At 39.2% G+C, this 26781-nt stretch overlaps 1 protein-coding gene across 1 annotated transcript in view; it reads right to left on the reverse strand.

The window, feature by feature from the left end:
* Positions 1 to 33: 33 nt before the first annotated feature.
* LOC124718762 (protein draper-like) overlaps positions 34 to 26781 on the reverse strand; it is a 336146-nt gene continuing 309398 nt past the window's right edge. Inside the window, exons 6-9 of the mRNA XM_047244376.1 lie at positions 24472 to 24592; positions 14352 to 14489; positions 2100 to 2311; positions 34 to 400 (exon numbers count right to left, since the gene is read on the reverse strand). Coding sequence (XP_047100332.1) covers positions 34 to 400; positions 2100 to 2311; positions 14352 to 14489; positions 24472 to 24592 — 838 coding nt within the window. The remainder of the gene's footprint in view (positions 401 to 2099; positions 2312 to 14351; positions 14490 to 24471; positions 24593 to 26781) is intronic.

Here is a 26781-nt window from a genome sequence, read left to right on the forward strand (position 1 = left end):
AGGACGCATTCTGACGGGAAAAGGAGGTGAGGCTCATCTCAGCAGATAATACGCTAAGAGCCAATTACAAGCTTGCAGCCCTGGCATCTTCTGCTCAGGAGCCGTGGAAAGGTGTGCAACCTGTACTCTGATGGCCGATGCAATTAGAACATCCAGAACATGAATGTAAGCTCGCCAGAGGTGAGAACGCCAAGAGAAGTGTGCTCCGACAGCCGGCCAGCACCCGTACAGACCTGCGGCACAGATGCACGTCCCATTGACGGGGGAGCACTGGGCATCGTTCTGACAGTCGCACTGCTTGTCGCAACCCTTCCCGTACGTGTAGAGTGGGCACGGCCTCGAGCAGGTCACGCCGTCCCAGCCTGCCTTGCAGTCGCACGCTCCTGTCCACGGGTGGCACCTGCACAAGTGTTACCAGCTGCCACAACCGAACGACACTACAATAACGTATTTCCATAAAACAAAAAAGAAATAGCAGTTGATAAATTATGAGACACAACTGCTGACCAGTACACAGGTAATGTCACCAAGAAAAAATATCTTTTAATGTCAACAGATTTGTAAAAAAGCAACAGTGACAATGTTATCTTATTTTTCATAATTGGGAGGAGAGAGATGAAAAATAGGGGGAGGGGGGATTACAAAATTTAGTAGAATTACATTTTGGGGAGTTTCCTGTGTGTATTAAAGTTACTGAACCTTCTGTACATTGTTCACTTTTAAATGAGTAAATGGATGTTAAAATCAATTGTATGGTATAATTTAATATCAACTGAAAGGAACAAAAACATGCAAATATCATTCATACAAGGATGACACTCCTTTATATATCCCATTACTTGTTACGTGTGTCAACATTCTGTTTGAGGCACTCCCTGGAAAAAGTGTGACAGACAGAGTTAGTCGGCATAAATTCCATCACACAGATAGTGTTTCATTAACCTCCAGTGACTTAATGATCCTACAAAAAGTAGGTAATGTACCAGTTTTTATTATTATTTCAAACAAACAAAACCATCATGGTCTACATTCTGGAGGAAATAATAACAAGAAAATGAAATCTTCAGAAATCTAGATGTAGCATTACAATGTGTGTGTGTGTGTGTGTGTGTGTGTGTGTGTGTGTGTGTGTGAAGGGGGAGTGGGTGAGTGGGTTGGTGGAGAGGCTGGGGGAGGGGGAAGAGGACGGGGAGTGGGGACAGCAGGGGGAGGGGCTGAGAGATGGGGGAAAGGCTAGGGGAGGGGGAGAGGCTTGGGGACAAGGGAGAGGATGGGGTAGGGGGGGTAGAGGCAGAGAGAGGGGGGGGAGGATGGGTGAGAGGGTAGGTTGGGGAATGTGGCGGAGGAGGAGCGGTTGTGGGGTGGGCAGAGGCTGAGGGAGGGGACAGAGGCCGAGGGAGGGGACAGAGGCCGAGGGAGGGGACAGAGGCTAGAGCAGGTGTGGTAGCAGGAGGATGAGGGCAGGCTTTGGGTGGAAAATGTTTAAGGAGTGGGAGAAGTTGGGGGATGGGGAAGATGCTGGGAGATGAGGAGAGGATGAGGGGAAGCGTTGGGTGGAAAATGTTGAGGGAGGGTGAGAAGTTGGGGGAGGGGAAGAGTGCGGAGGAGGAGAAGAAGTTGGGAGGGTGTGGGAGAGAGGAAGGGTGTGGGGAGGAGGGGTGTATGGGGGAGGAGGGAGAGGGTTGGGGTATGAGATGGTGGGGAAGAACGGGAGGGAGAGAGGTTGGGGAAGGGAAGAGGGTGGAGGACAGGACATGCTGGAGGGTACAAGGTGGGGGACGGGAGAGTGTGGGGGGAGGGGAGAGTGAGGGGGGGACGGAAGAGTGTGGGCGCAGGGGAGAGTGAGGGGGGAAGGGGAGAGTGTGGGTGGAAGAGAAGAGAGAAGATGAGAGAGAAGAGAGGGCAGCAAGGAGGAAGAGGTGAGGAGGGAGAGATGAGGAGCAGGAAAAATTTGAGTTTCGTTCACTCGAGGAAAAATCCTTTCAAAATTTGTTTATTAATCACATTATGTCTCCACGAACCAAACTGTTCTGCCAATACCGCTAAATAAAGACTACTGCAGTCAGGACCACATAACCTTCAGAAATACACTGACTTACATATCAGTGTTGTGGGGGTCACAGTCGCAAACGCTCTTGCATCCCGGCCCGAACAGCCCATCAGGACACGCGCGCTGGGAGCAGTCGGCGCCCTTCCAACCGTCCGTGCACTCACAGGAGCCGTCGACAGCCGAGCACTGTGCACCGTTCTTGCAGGTGCAGTTCTGGGAGCAGTTGGCTCCAAACTTCCCCGCTGGGCAGGTCTCCAGGCACTGCAAGAGATCAGTTCGATGTGAGATATGCAGAGAAATGCCAAAAAGTAGCAATGTGATACATTTACCTTATAGTGTCGATAAATTACAGAACGTAGGGAATTCAGGAATTACATAACACACTTCATTCCACATTAATACCACTGCAGGACAAGACTGGTGAATTGTCAGAAATGAATACATTTTCCAACTTTCCTTGGATACAGTTCTGCTACTGCATAGGTAACAAGTGTGTCAGTGTAATTGTGCTGCTGCAGGAAACATAGTACAAAGCTCAAGTATGTGGGACAGTATGATTTCTTTGGACAAAACATGTGAACTGCACACAGATTCTCCATCAAATTCTCACAATATGTGTGTCCATATGCAGTGGAGTGGTACCAACACTTGGACGAAGCCCGTACGGATAAGGGTGATGCCGATACAAAAGTCCAGATCGTGTACCATGTGATTTACATTTTTTTCTGTAAGCTGAAAGAACGTAAGGAGGGTGAGGGGGTGTTCCAACGATGAGGACATTCACACAAAGGTTCTCGAATGCCTCGGTGACTGAGGAGCATATTTCTATCGTCGAGGTAGAAACGATTCGTAGAATGTTCCACTCGTTGTTTACAGACTTGTAACTAAGCTGAAAAATAGTGTCATTTAACTGTGTCAACTTGAATTGCAGTGCACCATTCAACAGAAGTTACTTCACCAACCATCATAATTTGTAACTTACTTTTTGAAGACCCTTGCAGTAAATGAAGTACTCAAGCTCGAATGGCTAAAGCGAATAAAAATTATTTTAAAATACAGAAATGTGTGCGTTCTACCACCGACCGAGGTCATTTCTCTCCGTAAAACTTCCCACTTTGTATTTGTGTACAACCAATGTTGAAGCTTAACAAATCTCAAAAGAACAGAATCACAAGTTGCTGGATAACAAATACCGGCTAACAGACAATTTTTGACCAACAGGTTCACAGGACTCATTATGAGGTAGTATTTTCATCGGAAGCTAAACATTTAATTCAACCAGAAGCTAAACATTTAATTCAACCAGTATGTGTTAGTACATGCAGTATTTATAAATTCATATTTTGCAAAATAGGAGCCGACATCTCGTTGTACGTTTGTCCCCTGTCTGTCATCGAAAATCGGATACGAAGTCTCAGTGGAGTGACTAAAATATAGCGAAATGGAACACCTCATACTAAAAATCTGGATAGTGTCACCACTGTGGCTTTTTGTATCTGATTACTGCAGTGCAGATAAACTAAAAATAATGTAGGAAGTTAACATGCTGCCCTTTTCAAATTTGTATTCTGTTCCACTGGACTACATTTTAATCCCTTCACTGATACTTCACATTCACACTCTGAAGACAAATATGGGAAGAAGATCATAGCCAGACTCAAGAAATTGGCAGATGACCCAACATTTGGACTCTACAAAGCAGCTGAAGAAACAGCTGACCACACTTTGAGCTGTTGCAAAAATATCGTTCAGACTGATTATGAGCAGAGGCACAATGCTGTGGCATGAATGAGGCAATGGATTTTTTTTTTACCAAAGTTAGCATCAGCCAGTGACAAACCAGAAAAAGTTGTCAAAAACAAACTTAACAAATTACTGTCAGACTTCCCACTCCAGGCAGATCAAATGCTGCAGCACAATACACCAGACTCCATGACAGTGGAGAAAAATGAAGTGTCCATCACTGACATTTCCATCCCAGGTGATGGCAGAATAAACATGAGACAACTTGAAAAACTTACTAGATACAAGGAATTGAACAGCAAACTGTAGTGACATGTAAACCAGTGAAAGCAGTCCGAGTGGTTTTCAGCACACTGAGAGCAGTGCCAAAAGATCTTAGTCCACATATGAAATGGATTTATATTGTTGAAATATTCTTCCACCCATTACCAAAAGTCACTTTACTGGGATCTGCACAAAATATTTGCTGAAACAGCACACAGTCCTAGACACTTGGGAAGTTTCCAACTAGTGACAGAAAACAAAATCCATCATCATCATCCACCACCACCACCACCACCACCACCACCACCACCAAATAACAGCAGTAAGGTCACCACCACCACCACCACCACCACCACCACCAATAATCTGAAATCTATTGCTGTATTATTATTATTATTATTATTATTACAATATTATGAAAAGGATAGTTCCTACTACTCACCGTATAGTGGAGATGCTGAATCACAGATAGGCACAACCACAAGACTTTCAGAAAGTGAGCTTTCAGCCGACAAGGACCGCAGTCTCTGACTGCTCTCTGAGCTGCGTTGTCTATTTATGCCATATGGTGAGTAGCAACTACTCTTTTCATAATATTGTTACCTTCCATCCTGGATTTTCCATTGTTTTATTATTATTATTATTTCCTTCACTTTCTCAGACGTTAAGTCCGGTTAAAAATGGAGTGACGCGGACCTTGATCAAGCGTCACTTCCTTTTAACTGTACGGTATGTGTTATATTGCATTTAGGAACTTTCAGGTAATTGAACATGTATCAATAATTACGGATTTCTGTAGTTGTATATATATGTTTGGATGTAGCTGTATTGCATTGATGTACTGGTGGATATTGTGTGGTATGACTCCTGTAGTTGATAGTATAATTGGTATGATGTCAACTTTATCCTGATGCCACATGTCTTTGACTTCCTCAGCCAGTTAGATGTATTTTTCAATTTTTTCTCCTGTTTTCTTTTGTATATTTGTTGTATTGGGTATGGATATTTCGATTAGTTGTTTTAATTTCTTCTTTTTATTGGTGAGTATGATGTCAGGTTTGTTATGTGGTGTTGTTTTATCTGTTGTAATGGTTCTGTTCCAGTATAATTTGTATTCATCATTCTCCAGTACATTTTGTGGTGCATACTTGTATGTGGGAACGTGTTGCTTTATAAGTTTATGTTGTAAGGCAAGCTGTTGATGTATTATTTTTGCTACATTGTCATGTCTTCTGGGGTATTCTGTATTTGCTAGTATTGTACATCCGCTTGTGATGTGATCTACTGTTTCTATTTGTTGTTTACAAAGTCTGCATTTATCTGTTGTGGTATTGGGATCTTTAATAATATGCTTGCTGTAATACCTGGTGTTTATTGTTTGATCCTGTATTGCAATCATGAATCCTTCCATCTCACTGTATATATTGCCTTTTCTTAGCCATGTGTTGGATGCGTCCTGATAGATGTGTGGTTGTGTTAGATGATACGGGTGCTTGCCATGAAGTGTTCTTTTTCCAATTTACTTTCTTCGTATCTGTTGATGTTATGTGATCTAAAGGGTTGTAGAAGTGGTTATGAAATTGCAGTGGTGTAGCCGATGTATTTATATGAGTGATTGCCTTGTGTATTTTGCTAGTTTCTGCTCGTTCTAGAAAGAATTTTCTTAAATTGTCTACCTGTCCATAATGTAGGTTTTTTATGTCGATAAATCCCCTTCCTCCTCCTTTTCTGCTTACTGTGAATCTTTTTGTTGCTGAATGTATGTGATGTATTCTATATTTGAGGCATTGTGATCGTGTAAGTGTATTGAGTGCTTCTAGGTCTGTGTTACTCCATTTCACTACTCCAAATGAGTAGGTCAATATTGGTATGGCATAAGTATTTATAGCTTTTGTCTTGTTTCTTGCTGTCAATTCTGTTTTCAGTATTTTTGTTAGTCTTTGTCTATATTTTTCTTTTAGTTCTTCTTTAATATTTGTATTATCTATTCCTATTTTTTGTCTGTATCCTAGATATTTATAGGCATCTGTTTTTTCCATCGCTTCTATGCAGTCGCTGTGGTTATCCAATATGTAATCTTCTTGTTTAGTGTGTTTTCCCTTGACTATGCTATTTTTCTTACATTTGTCTGTTCCAAAAGCCATACTTATATCATTGCTGAATCCTTCTGTTATCTTTAGTAATTGGTTGAGTTGTTGATTTGTTGCTGCCAGTAGTTTTAGATCATCCATGTATAGCAAATGTGTGATTTTGTGTGGGTATGTTCCAGTTAATATTGTATCCATAATTTGTATTATTTAGCATGTTGGATAGTGGGTTCAGAGCAAGGTTATTATTATTATTATTATTATTATTATTATTATTTCTTTACTTTCTCAGACGTTAAGTCTGGTTAAAAATGGGACGTGACGCGGACCTTGATCAAGAGTCACTTCCTTTTAACTGTACGGTATGTGTTATATTGCATTTAGGAACTTTCGGGTGATAGAACATGTATCAATAATTACGGATTTCGGTAATTGTATATATAAGTTTGGATGTAGCTGTATTGTATTTATGCACTGGTGGATATTGTGTGGTATGACTCCTGTAGTTGATAGTATAATTGGTATAATGTCAACTTTATTCTGATGCCACATGTCCTTGACTTCCTCAGCCAGTTGGATGTATTTTTCAATTTTTTCTCCTGTTTTCTTTTGTATATTTGTTGTATTGGGTATGGATATTTCGATTAGTTGTGTTAATTTCTTCTTTTTATTGGTGAGTATGATGTCAGGTTTGTTATGTGGTGTTGTTTTATCTATTGTAATGGTTCTGTTCCAGTATAATTTGTATTCATCATTCTCCAGTACATTTTGTGGTGCATACTTGTATGTGGGAACGTGTTGCTTTATAAGTTTATGTTGTAAGGCAAGCTGTTGATGTATTATTTTTGCTACATTGTCATGTCTTCTGGGGTATTCTGTATTTGCTAGTATTGTACATCCACTTGTGATGTGATCTACTGTTTCTATTTGTTGTTTGCGAAGTCTGCATTTATCTGTTGTGGTATTGGGATCTTCAATAATATGCTTGCTGTAATATCTGGTGTTTATTGTTTGATCCTGTATTGCAATCATGAATCCTTCCGTCTCACTGTATATATTGCCTTTTCTTAGCCATGTATTGGATGCGTCTTGATCGATGTGTGGCTGTGTTAGATGATACGGGTGCTTGCCATGTAGTGTTTTCTTTTTCCAATTTACTTTCTTCGTATCTGTTGATGTTACGTGATCTAAAGGGTTGTAACGGTGGTTATGAAATTGCAGTGGTGTAGCCGATGTATTTATATGAGTGATTGCCTTGTGTATTTTGCTAGTTTCTGCTTGTTCTAGAAAGAATTTTCTTAAATTGTCTACCTGTCCATAATGTAGGTTTTTTATGTCGATGAAGCCCCTTCCTCCATCCTTTCTGCTTAATGTGAATCTTTCTGTTGCTGAATGTATGTGATGTATTCTATATTTGTGGCATTGTGAACGTGTAAGTGTATTGAGTGCTTCTAGGTCTGTGTTACTCCATTTCACTACTCAAAATGAGTAGGTCAATATAGGTATAGCATAAGTATTTATAGCTTTTGTCTTGTTTCTTGCTGTCAATTCTGTTTTCAGTATTTTTGTTAGCCTTTGTCTATATTTTTCTTTTAGTTCTTCTTTAATATTTGTATTATCTATTCCTATTTTTTGTCTGTATCCTAGATATTTATAGGCATCTGTTTTTTCCATCGCTTCTATGGAGTCACTGTGGTTATTCAATATGTAATCTTCTTGTTTAGTGTGTTTTCCCTTGACTATGCTATTTTTCTTACATTTGTCTGTTCCAAAAGCCATATTTATATCATTGCTGAATACTTCTGTTATCTTTAGTAATTGGTTGAGTTGTTGATTGGTTGCAGCCAGTAGTTTTAGATCATCCATGTATAGCAAATGTGTGATTTTGTGTGGGTATGTTCCAGTAATATTATATCCATAATTTGTATTATTTAGCATGTTGGATAGTGGGTTCAGAGCAAGACAGAACCAGAAAGGACTTAATGAGTCTCCTTGGTATATTCCACGCTTAATCTGTATTGGCTGTGATGTGATGTTATCTGAATTTGTTTGAATATTAAGTGTGGTTTTCCAGCTTTTCATTACTATGTTTAGAAACTGTATCAATTTAGGATCTACTTTGTATATTTCCAATATCTGTAGTAACCATGAGTGGGGTACACTATCAAAGGCTTTTTGGTAATCAATGTATGCGTAGTGTAGCGATCTTTGTTTCGTTTTAGCTTGATATGTCACCTCTGTATCTATTATCAGTTGCTCTTTACATCCTCGTGCTCCTTTGCAACACCCTTTTTGTTCTTCATTTATAATTTTGTTCTGTGTTGTATGTGTCATTAATTTCTGTGTAATGACTGAAGTTAATATTTTGTAGATTGTTGGTAGGCATGTTATGGGGCGATATTTAGCTGGGTTTGCTGTGTCTGCTTGATCTTTAGGTTTCAGATAGGTTATTCCGTGTGCAAGTGTATCAGGGAATGTGTATGGGTCTGCAATGTAACTGTTAAATAATTTAGTTAGATGTGAATGTGTTGAGGTGAACTTCTTTAGCCAGTAATTTGCTATTTTATCATTTCCAGGGGCTTTCCAATTGTGTGTAGAATTAATTGCTCGGGTGACTTCATGTTGCAAAATTATCGCTTCAGGCATTTGTGGTATCATCTTGTATGTGTCTGTTTCTGCTTGTATCCACCGTGCATGCCTGTTATGTTGTACCGGGTTTGACCATATGTTGCTCCAGAAGTGTTCCATGTCTGTTATGTTTGGTGGATTGTCTGTTTTAATGTGTGTGTTATCTATTGTTTGGTAAAATCTCTTTTGGTTTGTGTTGAATGTTTGGTTTTGTTTCCTTCTATTTTCACTTTTTTTGTATCTTCTAAGTCGTTTGGTCAATGCTTGTAATTTCTGCTTCTTTTCATCTAATTGCTCTATTGCTTCTTGTTGTGAGATTTTACCTAACCTTTTTCGTTTTTTGTCTGATATTTCATTTCTTATAAATTGTGTTAGCTGTCCGATGTCTTTTCTCAGTTTTTCTATTCTGATCTGTAGCCTGTGTTGCCATGCTGGTTTTGTGGGTTTCTTCTGTGTGTTGGTTTGTTCTGATCTCTGCCTAGTGTGTATATTTAGTGTAGTGAGTGCTCCTATATAAACCAGTAGTTGTAACTCTTCCATAGTTGTATTTTCATTTATTTTGTTGTGTATGATTGTGTTGATAGATTTTATTGTTGTTTCGACTTGTGGGTTATTTGGCGGTCTATGCAAAAATGGTCTGATGTCTGTATTTGTGTCTTTGTATTCTATATATGTCAGCTGAAATTTCTCTTCTATATCTAACATGTGTGTCTCTTCGTGTTCTATTTGTGCTTGTTCTGGTGGCTGTCTTAAGATTTCGTTTTCCTCTGATTGTTTAATTGACGCGTGTTGGTCTTTGTTTGTTTGCTCTGGGATGTTTGAGTCCATTACTGTATTTTCTTCTTCTTCTGATTGCACATTATTTTGTTCCAGTATTTGTTGTACTTGTTGTTTGATGTTTTCTAAATCTGACTTGGGTATCCTGTTATTTTTTATTATTACACGGATCTGATCAGCTAGTCGTTGTTCTGTTAAAAATTTTAATTCCGGGTATCTGGTAATAAATGTTGTGTATACTTGTGATCTGTATCCAGTTGTGTTGGTTCCTAGGTTTGTTGCTTGGTAATAACAGAACATGAGGCGTCGATTAACTTCATCTGACCATCTCATCCTCTGTCTTTGTTTTCCTTCTAGGGTGGTTGCAGGAAGCATATCCTGCAAAACACCTCTATTTGGATTTAAATCATTTTCCAGTTGGCTAGCAGTGTCGTTACCATTGTGGGCGGGCATAGGGTTCAAGCGTCGTCCCCGACCATGACGGCGCTTGTCCGAAGCTTCTTTAGTTCTGTCCTGAACCAAGTAATCACACTAAAAGGGGGGTTAGCCCTATTAGTGGTTTGTTCTTTTCGTCGCCTTTTACGACTGGCAGAACATACCGGAGGCCTATTCTTTTCCCGGGCCACCACGGGGATTATTATTATTATTATTATTATTATTATTTCTTTACTTTCTCAGACGTTAAGTCTGGTTAAAAATGGGACGTGACGCGGACCTTGATCAAGCGTCACTTCCTTTTAACTGTACGGTATATGTTATATTGCATTTAGGAACTTTCGGGTAATTGAACATGTATCAATAATTACGGATTTCTGTAATTGTATATATAAGTTTGGATGTAGCTGTATTGTATTGATGTAATGGTGGATATTGTGTGGTATGACTCCTGTAGTTGATAGTATGATTGGTATGATGTCAACTTTATTCGGATGCCACATGTCCTTGACTTCCTCAGCCAGTTGGATGTATTTTTCAATTTTTTCTCCTGTTTTCTTTTGTATATTTGTTGTATTGGGTATGGATATTTCGATTAGTTGTGTTAATTTCTTCCTTTTATTGGTGAGTATGATGTCAGGTTTGTTATGTGGTGTTGTTTTATCTGTTGTAATGGTTCTGTTCCAGTATAATTTGTATTCATCATTCTCCAGTACATTTTGTGGTGCATACTTGTATGTGGGAACGTGTTGTTTTATAAGTTTATGTTGTAAGGCAAGCTGTTGATGTATTATTTTTACTACATTGTCATGTCTTCTGGGGTATTCTGTATTTGCTAGTATTGTACATCCACTTGTGATGTGATCTTCTGTTTCTATTTGTTGTTTGCAAAGTCTGCATTTATCTGTTGTGGTATTGGGATCTTTAATAATATGCTTGCTGTAATATCTGGTGTTTATTGTTTGATCCTGTATTGCAATCATGAATCCTTCCGTCTCACTGTATATATTGCCTTTTCTTAGCCATGTGTTGGATGCATCTTGATTGATGTGTGGTTGTGTAAGATGATACGGGTGCTTGCCATGCAGTGTTTTCTTTTTCCAATTTACTTTCTTCGTATCTGCTGATGTTACATGATCTAAAGGGTTGTAAAGGTGGTTATGAAATTGCAGTGGTGTAGCCGATGTATTTATATGAGTGATTGCCTTGTGTATTTTGCTAGTTTCTGCTCGTTCTAGAAAGAATTTTCTTAAATTGTCTACCTTTCCATAATGTAGGTTTTTTATGTCGATAAATCCCCTTCCTCCTCCTTTTCTGCTTACTGTGAATCTTTTTGTTGCTGAATGTATGTGATGTATTCTATATTTGAGGCATTGTGATCGTGTAAGTGTATTGAGTGCTTCTAGGTGTGTGTTACTCCATTTCGCTACTCCAAATGAGTAGGTCAATATTGGTATGGCATAAGTATTTATAGCTTTTGTCTTGTTTCTTGCTGTCAATTCTGTTTTCAGTATTTTTGTTAGCCTCTATTATTATTATTATTATTATTATTATTATTATTATTATTATTATTATTACTAGTACTAGTACTATTACTACTGCTATTACTATTATACAGGGTGGCACATATAAAAGTAGCCCAATCAATTATATAGGAACTGTAATAAAGGGTGTTCATAAAGTCCCTTTACGACTTCAAAATTTTATTACAACGGCACTTGTTGAAATATTTCAACAACATTTCTTTTATTTTAATCACTGTTTATTAAAGTTTTTATATATACTAAAAATTTGTGTTTCAGATACTCTGTTGATGGAAGGAACTGAACCTCTATAAAATGGCAACTCCTCAAGAGAAGGCACGATGTGTGTCTTGGTTTATTGAGACAAAATCAGATGTTCAGACTCAACAAAACTTCAGAACGAAGTATGGAAGAGATCCACCATCGCACCCTTCAATCCATGCATGGCACAAAAAATTTATGGAGACAGGGACAGTGTTGGATAAAGGGAGGAGTGGGCGACCAAGAACATCCGAGGGAAACATTGACTGGATTTTAAACGTCTTCACTCGTTCACCTACGAAGTCCATTCGCAATGCTGCCAGACAGTTGCAACTACCAAGTCCAACTGTGCATAAGGTCCTCCACAAGAACTTATGGTTGTATGCTTACAAAGTGCAACTGTTACAGACACTTGAGTCAAATGACAAGCCAAAACATGCTGGAATGCCTTTTGGAGGATGAAGCATTCCTCAAGTGAGTTTGTTTCAGTGATGAGGCAACTTTTCATGTTTCTGGGACATTAAACAGACACAGTGTGAGAATCTGAACACCCCCATGTGACTAGGGAGCTTCACCAGCATAGTCGAAAAGTGAATGTGTCGTGTGGAATCATGTGCAACCAAATAATTGGTCCATTTTTCTTCAACGAGTCAACAATTACTGAATATGTAGCACCACAATTGATTGACTTACAACCAACTATCATTTTCCTGCAAGATGGTGCACCACCACATTGGGGACTGCATGTTCGTCAGTTCCTCAACGAAAAACATTTCCAGGCAGATGGATTGGGAGGGATGGGCCAGTTCCTTGGCCATCACGTTCACCAGATATCACTCCCTTGGACCTTTTTTTGTGGGGCTATGTAAAAGATATCATGTATCAAACACAGATACGGGACATTGCTGACTTGAAGCAAAGGATTCGTAATGCCATTGCCGCCATTGATGACGCTACGCTATAGCGAACATGGCAAGAAATAGAGTACTGTCTTGATGTGCTTCATGCAACTAATGGCGCCCATATAGAAGTCTATTAAACTCTGTCAAAAAAACCTTTATAAACACTGATTACAAAAAAAGAAATGTTGTTAAAATATTTCAACAACTGCCGTTGAAATAAAATTTTGAAGTTGTAAAGGGACTTTATAAACACCCTGTAGAATTGCAGAAACAAAGAGCTGAAATTGGTGCACCATTTACTTACAATGAAAAATACAGTAAGAAAAGAAAAAAAACATTTATAGAAAATGTTGAAAGTGACCCCCTGAAACATCATCATACATCTGTTCACGTGTAAGCACGTTCAGATACATCCGGCATAAAATTCGGATATCCGTGGTGGCAACTTCACGGCTGATGCTGTCTTTCAGTTCCTGTATTGCAATAATTTCTGGTGTGCAAACTGAAGGAATTCTTTGTTGTTATACATTTTGCACAAATCCGTAGGCATGGCAGTTTTTATACAGACTCTGTATTGTCCTCTTTGCTGGTAGTTCTCTATCAGGATACTTGACCCTGAAAACTTTGCGACTTTCCTTAACTGAACTTGTTTTCACATAAGCTTCCACATTTCGATTCTTTCTTCTATTAAGAAAGTCATTTTGCAGACTGCAAATAGAAACGTCTAACTTCACTGACGATATAAACAAACGCTGAATAAAGAATGCTAACAACTGATTATTGCATAAAACTGTCCATTGTTGTAGCTGTTTACTCTGTTTCAGAAATTGGAATATTGCATTCACATTCAAAATGGAGACGGGCTACTTTAACTGTGCCACCTCTTATACGTGGTGGCTGTTCTGTTCTATATATGCAATGTGTCTTCTTTCGGACATACCCATCAAGGCGTATCTATACACTTATATATGTGGTGTTTGGACATGTCCAAAAGAACAGACATGACATACATACTTGATCAGATATGCCTCAATGGACACATGGCTGCTTCAATGCAAATGCATACCATCATTTGCCCCCTTGCAGGAATACAGTCAGGCCGCAATAAATGGGGGAAATGACTGGGGTAACAACACAAGTGGCGAGAAGCACTTGGGAATTTGGGTAGGCCATGAAGCCTGTCTGGATGACTGAGGCAGTTGTGGCAACTATCCTACAGAAGCAGAGCATCCACACCCTGCTCCTGGTCTGGCATAAATTTTCAAGTATAGTTGTTGAATTTTTATTTGATGGAGACACAGATGTAAATTTTTTGAATGATGCTGCTGCCGCAGCCATTTGACTATAATATTTTTTTATTTTATTGTTACATGATCTAGATTTCAATCTTAGGTGATTTTCAAGAACAAAAACTTATTTCTACAGGTATGTCGAAAGACATCGGACTGGTGCGAGTTTTTGTTCTTGAAACTAGCCTAAGGCTGGAATCTGAATCTTATAGCAATAAAATAAAACATTATTATAGTGAAACAGCAACAGGAGGAGGAGGAGGAGGAGGAGAAGGTGGCGGCTATTGAATTATCTCCACGCCCAAAGCAGCTATGGCACATCGATTTGTGCCTGACAGAGAGAACCATTCACTATAAACAGATGTTTTAACACACATGGTTGTGCGACTCACCCTATCTCCCCTGAAGCCAGGCGCACACTCGCAGGTGCCGGTGATGTGGTGGCAGGAGGCTCCGTTGAAGCAGTCGCACCTCTCGCTGCAGTTGTGGCCCCAGAGCCCGGCAGGACAGCGGTTGGCACACACTGGACCCTACAGCAATGCCACTCCGATGTACACAGATCTCTGATTGTACACTAACATTCAAAAAATGGCACCTCACACACTGATGATCTGGAAAATAAATACTGGTTAGTGAACTGAATCACGTAATATGTACTTGTTGCCCTGGGGAGAATGATATTTATTCATATGGAATTGCAAACAGTGCAATGAATTAAGACTTTTATGATTTCTTGAAAGACTAATGTAAAAATGTACAGAAAAAATATTCATCATTCAACGCAGTTGTATTTTTTAAAAGTATCAATTTATTATGTGGATTATTCTTTTTTCTACATTAAAAATATTAATAACTGTGAAACAGCTGAATGATCTTATGTAATTACTTACTCTGGTCTTGATCTTGGATGAGGACAGATGTGAGAGACACTGTAAGTGTACTTATGTTGCATTTTGGTAAAATGTGTGTGTTTATTTGCTCTTAAAACCTTTATTTATGTACCTTTAGCATCCCTGCTTGTTAGGAAACTAATAACTTATTTTTTCAGAGTATTGAAACATGCAATACAGTGTGAGCCTACAACTGATTGTTGTCAGCCATTTGCACAGCCTCAACAGTTTATTTGAATATTGCCAATATTAAATGGCACAGAGCTACAGAAATAACTTACAAAGTTTGCATTTTAATTATATTATTTACTTGATTGTGTTACCCTTTAAGATACACCGACACAAATGTGCCAGTAAAACTTTAAATGATGACACAAATGGCTGGCCTTCTAGGCCTGAAATTTTTCTAAGTGGCTGGTCCTCAAAGTGTTAAGTTTTGAATGACAGTCAAATGCTCCACGATTTAAGACGTTCGTCACACATTCCCACACACAGTACAAGTCATTTTGTATAAAATGAAATTTTCTTTGAAAGTAATACTCCTGAAACCACCATTTGCACTATTTTCACACAACTTGTCAAATGCAAACAGATGTAGTGCCACCCTCATCGAAAGCACCTTCTTGTTACGAAGTATCCCATAGTTTCCATCGTAAGGCCTATGACACATTTTGCTGTTGGCAGACACTCGAGTGTGCAGTATTTTTTTAAATAATATATGGTCCACTTCCTTTGCAACTGATGTTTTGTTTTGATGTTTCTCATTTATGTTTCATTGCTGCAGTACTCATTATTCTGTAGTAGTGTGCTAAAGTAAAATTTTTGTTAGAGTATCAGTTCTTACCAGCCAAAATTATAAAAATTTAACTGAAAACTAAAACAATGAAAAATTTTCAGAATTCTAAAGAAAAAAAAAAAAAATTTTCCCGAGTTTTTCCCAGTTTTCTCCCAGATGAAAAATTCCCAGGTTTTGCCCAGATTTCCCAATTGTCATATCCTGAGCTATCATCCCACTGACACACCAGGTTACAGATACCCATTTGTTAAAACACCATGTCCTGCTGCTTGAAGAAGTCTGAAACTGGTCGCGCACGTCCTCATCTGACAAGAATCGTCAACCTTTCGAGGCCTTTTCTAAGGGACTGAATGTGTGATAATCACTTGGCAAGACATCAGGATTATAGGATGGTTTCTCAAGTGCCACCACTTGAGTTGATCTGTAATGAATGAGGCTGGCCTCCCAGATCAACGGGCATCTCGTGTCAAATCACAATGAGCACAGAACTTGGCACACAACAGACTTGCTGCCTCTTATGAATTCTTGATTCCCCAATGGATTGTCCTTCAGCGGTCGAGAAAATATATCACCATCATGTTGGCCCTGTTGGACGCATTTTGTAATAATGTTGCTGCAGACCAGGCACACAATATGTTCGATCCCATTAGCTGGCCAGGAAAGGATGACACAGACCTCACAGCCACGAAAGGGTTAACTGTTTGTGCATTGTATTCCTTGAGGCAGAATTTGAGGACCAAAGCAGCACTGGCTTAAACGAGCATGGAAAGTCACACTCAGGCTGGGCAGTGTAGTGTGTGCACGGAACAACGTGGTCGGTAGATGGGCGGTCGGCAGGGCATGGGTGGGGAGAGCAGTAGTGGTGGGTGTTGCGGCCAGGCACTGCATGAGGACTGCTGAGCACTGGAGGGGAAGTGCCATTCTGAATTGAACCCTACGCTCAAATTTTTTGCAAATATTAAGTGGAGCCCGTCCATGCCCACATTTACATGGTGATCATTCAAAAAGATCAGCTTCGGTTAGTACATAAAAAGACTTCTGCTGAAAATGCAACAAAAGCAGCAATTTATTTTCACCTAGCATGTTAACCATTTGTAACTTTCATAGAAGCATCACGAGTGGCGAATTTTGAGCAAAACCTACATTTCTCTTGTTGCCATGTTCACATTTGCTTCTTTTACCAAAACACAGCAGAGTTTACACAATTGCGCCTCACTAACATGTCCTGCAGATGCAACAGCGAGAAAGTTCTAAAACAGTGGTTTATTAAGTGAGGAAGTGAGGAGAAGTAAGGAAATAGCTTACAAAAAAAAAAAAAAAAAAAAAAAAAAAAAAAAAAAAAAAAAAAAAAAAAAAAAAAGCACATCCTCACTACAAAAATAAATGTGTAATGTCTTCATTTACATTGCCCCAAAACCCACAGCATTTCTTGTTTTACCAGCTATCAATGGACATTAAAAATTGCATTATTTCAACCAAAACGTCTGTAATTAATGGAATAACACAGTAGATATTGAAGTTTTGTATAATAACCATGCGACAAAATACTCTCCTCTTTTCACGCTATCATTTGTCAAAATCCTGTCTCGATCTCTCAAATGGATTAACAATTGCTAATGAGTGTGATAAATAAAATCAGTTTTTTTAGATTGGTGACAGGTAGAGACCTCCGCCCAAGTCAAAAGAAAAATTCAATATATTAGCTAAACTCTGTATGCACCAATATATTATGTAATATGTACCAAACGCAAAATCATAGTGACCCCTATTTTTCATTGCAAAGTTTTTCAAATTTCATGCAGTGTCTTATTCCCACGCAAATATCACAATAACTATGACCACTAACAAAATGACAGGCAAGTCATCTTGGATCTGACACAAAGCTGTAAGTAATTCAAAAATGATTTTTTTTTTTTTTTTTTTACCGAATGGTTTCTTGCTCGAGAAAGCTTGCAGGGAGTGTGCATCAATTTTGTTATTGCAAACCAGCTGAAAGGGCGAGAAACAATGTCAGCTTCCCTGTCTGAACAAACAAATGAACTTGCCCAGCACTTTGACAAAGACAGGTCACTGTGCATTGACCACCGTATGCTGTGTTGACTCTACCAGACTCCAGTTGTCAATTCGCTGTGTGGATTCAGTCCAGGTCAGCTCACTTTCCCATCCCACAAGACAGTGTGCTGGACATTATGATATACAATCAGGTAGCTCAGTTGACTTCATAGCATTTAAAAGATGATGACCCCTTCTGAGGGTGGGCACTGACAGGCAATGGTTGGTGTGTCAATTGCAGCTACATGGCAGTGTTGATGGTGCTGTATTTCCATATCCAAGTAATGGTACAGTCACAACAACGGCAGTGACCATACTGGAGAGCTTCAGATACAGCATATTAACTGGAAGTCGATTGGTGGCCAGAGGAGGGTGCACCTTAAAACTATACTTCACGCTTCCACAAAAGTCGTACCTGGAGACAAAAATCACCTGAATGTTGTTTAGGATTGAAACTGAAATCATCTTATGTATTTAGAGTTGGCACCTTTCTGTTGTCAAAATAAGGGATACTTTGACCTGTCAAAATGAATAGGATCAATTTTTTTTCTTCAACCTTAAAATAGGTTTATTGCACTACTAATTTCATCACAGATTTTTTTTTTGCCATAATTGATACTAGCATTATCTGCACTATAAGATGAAATGTTATTTACATTTAATGAATGACATTCAAGACTGTTACGTATCAATGCACGTATACTAATAGCACTCTCATCTGCTTGTTCCAAAAAAACTAACAGTTTATTTCCGATGCCAACACAAGGTTCTACCTGAATGCTACTGGAAACAAATTCCTGCTCTTGTAATTCCACACATCTGATGCCCCTCCAAGAAAGGAAAGGTCGTTCTACCTAAATGTGTTATTATCCACATTAGAATCCACAAATATGCTCTCTGCAAGTTTATCTGCACAGCCCATGCTACTGTAACTGAAGATGTGTTTTACTGTATGATACGCCATTACTCACTAACTCACTCACTGCAGCCTTGTCAGATTCACCACTAGGAGGACTACCGTCTGCCCCCATTAGCTGAGTGGTCAGTGCAGCGGAATGCCACGCCAAGGGGCCCAGGTTAGATTCCTGGCTGGGGCAGGAAATTTTCTCTGCTCAGGTACTGGGTGTTGTGTTGTCCTCATCATCATTTCATCCCCATCTTCAATGCACAGGTCACCCAATGTGGCATCGAATGCAATAAATACTTGCCCTCGGCAGCCAAACTTCCTCGAATGGGGGACTCCTGGCTCACAATGCCATTCGCTCATTTCCGTTTCCAGGAGGACTACCACTTCGGCACTGAAAACAGCTGGATATTTTAGCGGATGTATTAATTCCCCTAACTCTGTTCTTGTGTCCTTCAGTTTTGGTGTGCTGCTGACTGTCTGTATTACTACCATGTGCAATGCTGAACTCACACTTGCAAAGGGAGCAACATGCTTTATAGTTGTTTCCTTCCCTGGATTAACACATAAATGAGTTCCTTCCCACCTCTCTTCATACATACATAAGTACTTCCTTTATTTTTAGGCAGTTTTGGGCTCATCCTCATTGCATTACTCTGATTAGGCAGAACAAAAACTAATACGACTGCATTATAATAAGAAACAACAAGAAAAATGCCATCACGACTCGCTGCCGTGTTAAACATTGTTTTGCATTCACTGCCTATCGATGTAGTCATCATATTGATATTACTTTGCCACATCAATTAATTGATGTTGTAACAATCATCCATAAATGAGATTTGAAAATATGTGGCAGATTATACTGTTAATCGGTCTCATTTTCTCAGGGATAATAGATATTATCTCCCTGATAAAATAAAAAAGGGGGAAGGCCTTTGGCTTAAAAAAAAAAAAAATCAAAAGAACATAGGTGTTCCAGTACAATATGGGAGAGGTGGCAACCCTGTATGTACCTGCATGTTTAATAAAGATTGTAACTGCAACAATTACTAACACTTGTGACACGGAAACAGTACAAAACAGACTGAAGTATAGCTAACTCATCATCAGATATAGAAATAAATTCGGGTGTGGCCCAGGAAAGTATGTAGCGACCCTTGCTGTTCATGTTATATATTAAATGACCTCATAGACAATATTAATAGTAACCTCAAGATTTTTGCACTTGATGCAGTTGTCTGAAAGAAGGTGCATAAATATTCAGTCAGACCTCAATATGATTTCAATTGCTTTTATTGCTCAGAAATATAGAACTGTGCACTTCACAAAATGAAAAAACATAGTATCCTATGACAGTAATACCAATGAGTCACTGTCAGAATCAGCCAACTCATACAAATACCTAAGTGTAATACTTCTAAAAAGAAAGATGATGAAACTTACCAAACAAAAGCGCTGGCAGGTCGACAGACACACAAACAAACACAAACATACACCCAAAATTCTAGCTTTCGCAACCAATGGTTGCCTCGTCAGGAAAGAGGGAAGGAGAAGGAAAGACAAAAGGATATGGGTTTTAAGGGAGAGGGTAAGGAGTCATTCCAATCCCGGGAGCGGAAAGACTTACCTTAGGGGGAAACACTCGCACACACACACATATCCATCCACACATACACAGACACAAGCAGACATTTTCCCCCTAAGGTAAGTCTTTCCGCTCCCGGGATTGGAATGACTCCTTACCCTCTCCCTTAAAACCCATATCCTTTTGTCTTTCCTTCTCCTTCCCTCTTTCCTGACGAGGCAACCATTGGTTGCGAAAGCTAGAATTTTGGGTGTATGTTTGTGTGTCTGTCGACCTGCCAGCGCTTTTGTTTGGTAAGTTTCATCATCTTTCTTTTTAGATATATTTTTCCCACGTGGAATGTTTCCCTCTATTATATTCATATCATTAAGTGTAATACTTTATAGAGATATGAGATCAAATGATCACACAGGCTCAGTTGTGGGTAAAGCAGGTGGTAGATTTTGGTTTATTGGTACAAGACTGGGGAAATGGAATCAGTGTACAAAGAAGATCGCTCACAAATCACTCGCCAACAGGTTCTAGAATATTGCTGAAGTATGTAGGATCTGTACCAAAGAGGACTAATGGGTGATATTGAATGTATACAGAGAAGGGGAGCACGAATGGACACAGGTTTGTTTAATCCATGAGAGAGTGCCACAGAGATACCAAAGGAACTGAACTGGCAGACTCTTGAAGACAGACGTAAACTATCACAAGAACGTCTACTAACGAAGTTTCAAGAACCAGCTTTAAATGATGACTCTTGCAATATATGACAACCCTGTACTTACCACTCACATAGGGATCATGGGGACAAGATTAGAATAATCACAGCATTCACAGAGGCATTCCAACAGTCATTCTTCCTGTGCAAAATACGCAAATGGAACAGGAAGAAACCCTAGTAACTAGTACAAGAGGACGTGCCCTCTGCCATGCACTTCATGATGGTTTACAGAATGTAGATGTAAAACAGCACACAGCAATGGCTACCCTACACTGTACTGTGTGCTAAAGTGCGCGTCATTTACAATGGCGGCCGAGTTTAGGTCCGTTCTGCGCATCTGACGTCACAAAACACAGTCAGCCAATGAACAGAGAACGACATTGCCAGAGCTCGACTGCAGTGCAGAGCACAGATGAGTGTCTTCAATTTTAGAAACGTTCAGTCATAAATAAAGTAATTGAACAAATGCAAAGTCTTGATAGCAGACTTTCTTTTATAGAAAGTTTGGAAAAAGCATTCTTTATACCAATTGCTTCATATTCTATTAATTAATTAAACCAAACAAGCAATAAGCCTCCTAATTCAGGCGATAGCAAGGAAAGGTGTTTGTATCATTCTCAATAACCACTTTTTCGCAATAAAGAACAGCGGTAATTGTTTCTTTCCTATTGTACTTCGACAAAACGTGAGTAATTCATAGTCATACCAACAGTGTTTGTCGGTATTTTGCGTGCCATTTTAAAGTCCTTCGGAAGGTCTATTGAATGATGAGCTGCATTAGCGTAATGGTTAAAGTGTTTGGATGGAAAGCGAAAGGTACTGAATTCAAACCTTGTTTGGTGCGTAATATTTTCTTTATTTAAAAGCAATATCGAAGTGTCTTACTTCATGAATTATATTTGTTTGAATGTAATTTTTTGAAATTTCTGGTGGCAACTAAATACGACCATATGGAAAGTATACGCTATGGACTTTTAGCTCTGCAATCTCTTCAAAATTTCATGCAATGGTTTACTACATCTAATGCTGCACAATAACTGTGTTGAACATCAAAACAAAATTAAGTCATTTATGGGGGGAAGGTATCAGTCAAGAAGACATGTAAAAATCAAAGTTTTGGGCCAAATAGTTTTTGTGAAATCGAATGATAAAGTGTGTCAAAGCAGTCGAAACACCATGTGTCTGCACAGGTGAGCAGTGCAATGATGAACGCGGGGAGCACGTCTCTGCAGCAGTGAAAGGGTTAATGCAGCCGTGGTGGCTTTAATTCATAAACTGCACGCTCCCCCCTAAACGTAAGTTTGCGAACTATACCATGGTGCTGCTTCTCTTGGTGCATGCAACTGACAACGCAGCAATCTCCTGCGTCTGGGCAGGCATGCGCGAACCGCCAAGATAAAAGAATTGAACTATAGTAAATGACTACCAGCAAAAGCCGTCCTAGTTCTGCTTGTCTGCTGCTGCTGCTGCTGATTAGCACAAGTTTGAAGAGACTGAACATGTAAGATCATCATTCTGTGTATCCTGTGTGTCCACATATAGAGCATGAGTATGTGTTCTGAATGTTTGCACAATGTGTATCTGAGGCAGAATGTGGGTACTAGCCTGGTATTTGGTTGTGGGAAACCACCTAAAAATGTCATCCAGGCCGGTCAGCTCATCAGCCCTTGTCATCCTGGTAGTGGTTTCAGTATGTGTCAGTCTCGCCTCCTCTGCATAAACCTGAAGGGCTATCTGTGCAGGTCCACCAATTGATGACTAGGGAGCTCATCAGCCACCTTACAATTATCACATTTTGCTTGTTTTTCTTGTGGCTAGACATTAACAATAAATCAACATTCTGTACAGTTTCTGTTTGTTTTTCAAATCTCACGATCAGCTCAGACATCAACTTAAGTAGCAGACCTGTAACCATGGACAAAATGACATCAACTAGATGAAGTATATCCACAGAAGTTGCAAATTTTGGTATCTATAGTCTGATTAAAATTACTTGATAGTTGTATCTGCCCTTGCTACAACTGTGTTACCACATCTGCTGCTGGTTACCACTCAGTTAAAGCGAAACACAAACATGGCGGGTCACTTCACAAATGTTGTTAACATTAACGAGGAGCAATGTTGGAAACAGCTGCCACTAGGTATATGAGATCCTCTATCAACAGCCGATTTTAAGTGAATTATAACTTAACTACAGCAGATGACAAGTTTTGTACCCCTGTATTTAAACTCATGTCCTAACCTAGCCACAACTTTGTGATGTGCAGTGTATCCAAGAAAACGATGGTCAACAATCTGTGGCAGAAGTAAAATTAGGATCATTTAAGACTAACGTCTATGAGCAAACTCAACAAAGAAAAATTTTATAATATGTTTGTTTGCATAGCCATCTCCTGCAGCAATACTTCAGTTTTAGCAGTAAAAGCAAACTCTAATTTCTCGCTGTCACTGGTTACCTGAAACTATCCTCGCACTGGCTACACAGGATGCTGTGTCACCATTGAATGGGCAGTGCTGGGTGGCACTTGGTTTCAGATCATATGTGACACAAGCAGATTCCAAACACAAAAAGAAAGAGAGGAAGAAGAAAACAAGCCAATAAAGTCAATATTATGATGAAAATGACATGGCAAAGTATCATACATAAAAAAATTACATTTAAATGAATTAATCAAATGAAAATGATATCATAGTTTTCTGACAAGATCTAGAAAAATATAAAATTTCACTGCGCTTGTTGTGATTCAAACCTTTGACTTTCAACACCTAAGGATTATATGCTGACCACTACACTATGCCATTACACAACCTAAGGCTGCCGTATTTATGACTCTTGTGTCCCAGTTATAATGACTAATTGGCAGGCTTCAAAAGTTAGGCTCCTTGAAATGTCATGCAAAGTTTACCTACTGTTAGCCAATCTCTGCCTATAATAAATATATAAATGACGTGGAACTGATCCTTGAGCAGAAGGATCCAGCAGTGTTTGGTTAGTGCTGTATACAAAACGTGTGTATTCTATTAGCACTGTCTGTCTGTCTCTCTCTGTGTGTGTGTGTGTGTGTGTGTGTGTGTGTGTGTGTGTGTGCGTGTGTCTATCCTGTGATGAAATACAAAATAAAAGGATCAGATACAAAATTTGGAGTCCAAACATATGAACATATCAAGAAAGAAATCCAGACAATGAATTCAAAATAAATTAATTGTTGTGTCAATCTGGCAATGACCAACAGTTTGGGCATGCTGCTGAGTGCTCTGGTTGGAGCAAACCAGCTACAATGCATGAAATGTCAACTATCAAGTAATTTTAATCAGACTATATTAATGAGCACCTCAATTAAATGGTGGAAAACAGTTACAGGTAGATCCCAGATCACAGTGTTCAGAAAGTAAGAGGAGGAAACTTCAGACAGCCTAGTGATTAAGGCAACTGCCTACAATAAGCAAGAAATCCAGTTTAGAATCGCTAGTGCAATATTACATTTGCCTGAGCATTTCATGTAACAGACTTCACCGCTATCAATTTCACATTTACTTCAGTTGTTACTCAGAGTATTTGTGTGTACGTACGGTCCATCCAGTGGTGCAGTAGCACTGGCCAGATGTGGGGCTGCACGTCCCGCCGTTCTGGCAGCGGCACTCCGACTGACACTCGTCCCCGTGCTTGCCTTCTGGGCACAAGTCCTGGCACCTGTAGTGTGAGCCAAAACATCAAATCAATAACAGTTACTGTAACTGTGCTAAAATGTAATCTCAATAAGTTTTCTCATTTCAGGTGAAACAGCCAAATTTTATTGAAAGACAACTGAACTTTCCATCCTGGCTGTTATACAATCAGCGCCATTTATCCTACATTTCGCTATTTTTGGCAATTTGCCATTTTTAAGTGCATATTTCTATACTCATAAATTTACATCACCACCCACAGTGTGAATATAAAAATGTACATTTCTCATTTTAATACATAACTGCTGTCTTAGTAAACATGAGCAAGAATATTATACTGTATCTCTCGATGGTCTGAAATAAAACTAGTGCTGTAGTTGCACATGTACAAGGTGACAGTTATTGAACTATACGGAAAAAAAATGTAACTTAGTTACAAACTATGGCCTGCACACACTTTATTCAATGTTTAAATTTCACAACACACATTCGGATTTAGATTATGATATGTTTGATATGCCTCCAGTCATTGGCGATGCGGCGCAGACAAATAGCAAAAAGTGTCAAAACATCAGTGCTGTTGACAACCTCCTCAATGGCTATTTTTGGCTCAGAAATGGTTTTGGGGTTATTGCTCTACACCTTGCCTTTAATACAGCCCCACAAAAACGGATAACATGTGTTCCTATCTGGAGAAAGTGGCAGTCAATCGAAGCCCATGCCAATGGCCTCTGGTCACTGCAGAGCCAAAACACAGTCTTCAAAGTGCTCCCCCAGGGCATAAAACACTCTCCTGCTGCTTTGATGGGGTTGAGCTCTGTCTTACATGAACCACATCTTGTCGGAATCATGGTCACTTTGGATAGAGGGGATGAAATGTTCTTCCAAATCCTTCGTGTACCGTTCGGTGGTCACCGTGCCATCAAGGAATATCGAACCAATTACTCCATGACTGGACATTGCACACCACACAGTCACCTGTTGAATGTGAAGAGTCTTGTTGATGACAAAATGTGAGTTCTCAGTCCACCAAATTCTATATTTGACCAGTTGTTTATGGTAAACAGGACAGTGTCAAATCAACCATGATAGAGTAATGTACTGTGCGATATATTCTAAGCGTTCATGTTTACGTACATATTCCACTATGAAAGTAATGTTATTTTGAAGTGTTGACAGATATGGAACACTGTTCTCACTTGCATTTATATAAACCACAAAGAGAGGCAGTGTAAATTTATGTGTGTAGAGGTATGCACTTGGAAATGGCAAACAGTGAAAAATCATGTGATTGTGGTATAAAAGAAACTGATTATATAAAACCTGACCACTTTGAAACAAATAATCCTGAGTTAAGAATGAGCATCAAAACGGATACTGCGATTAGTGAACACAGGCTTGAGGCTTGTCATAGACAGAATGAATATAGCAACCTTAAAATCCTCCAAGAATAAACAAAAAATGTACCTATCAAAAGGAAAAAAAAAAAAGAAAGATAAAAATTCACTTGGTGCCTTCCTGAGAGACAATCTCACTTCTTCCAAATTAATAATATAAGTGTAGACCAGATGTGGCTTGAATTCAAAGAAATAATATAGGCAGCAATGGAGAGATTTATACCAAATAAATTAACAAGCGGTGGAGCTGATCCTCGTTGGTACACAAAACACGTCAGAACACTGTTTCAGAAACAATGAAAATGAACATGCCAAATTTAAAAAGACACAAAATCCCCAAGATTGGCGATCTTTTACAGAAGCTCGAAATTTAGCGCAGACTTCAATGTGAGATGCTAAATCTCAAATCCAAAAATCTGTAAATTCAACTAAATACCTAGGAATTACAATTATGGACAACTTAAACTGGAAGGAACACACAGAAAATGTTGTGGGGAAGGCTAACCGGTGACTACGTTTTGTTGGCAGGACACTTAGAAAATGTAACAGATCTACTAATGAGACTGCCTACACTACGCTTGTCTGTCCTCTGTTAGAATACTGCTGTGCAATGGGGCATCCTTACCAGATAGGACTGATGGAGTACATTGAAAAAGCTCAAAGGGCAGCACGTTTAGTATTATTGCGAAATATGGAAGAGAGCATCACTGAAATGATATAGGATTTCAGCTGGACATAATTGAAAGAAATGCATTTTTCATTAAGATGGAATCTTCTCATGAAATTACAATCACCAACTTTCTCCTCTGAATGCGAA

Source organism: Schistocerca piceifrons, chromosome 10 (assembly GCF_021461385.2).
Source record: "Schistocerca piceifrons isolate TAMUIC-IGC-003096 chromosome 10, iqSchPice1.1, whole genome shotgun sequence".
Taxonomy (NCBI): domain Eukaryota; kingdom Metazoa; phylum Arthropoda; class Insecta; order Orthoptera; family Acrididae; genus Schistocerca; species Schistocerca piceifrons.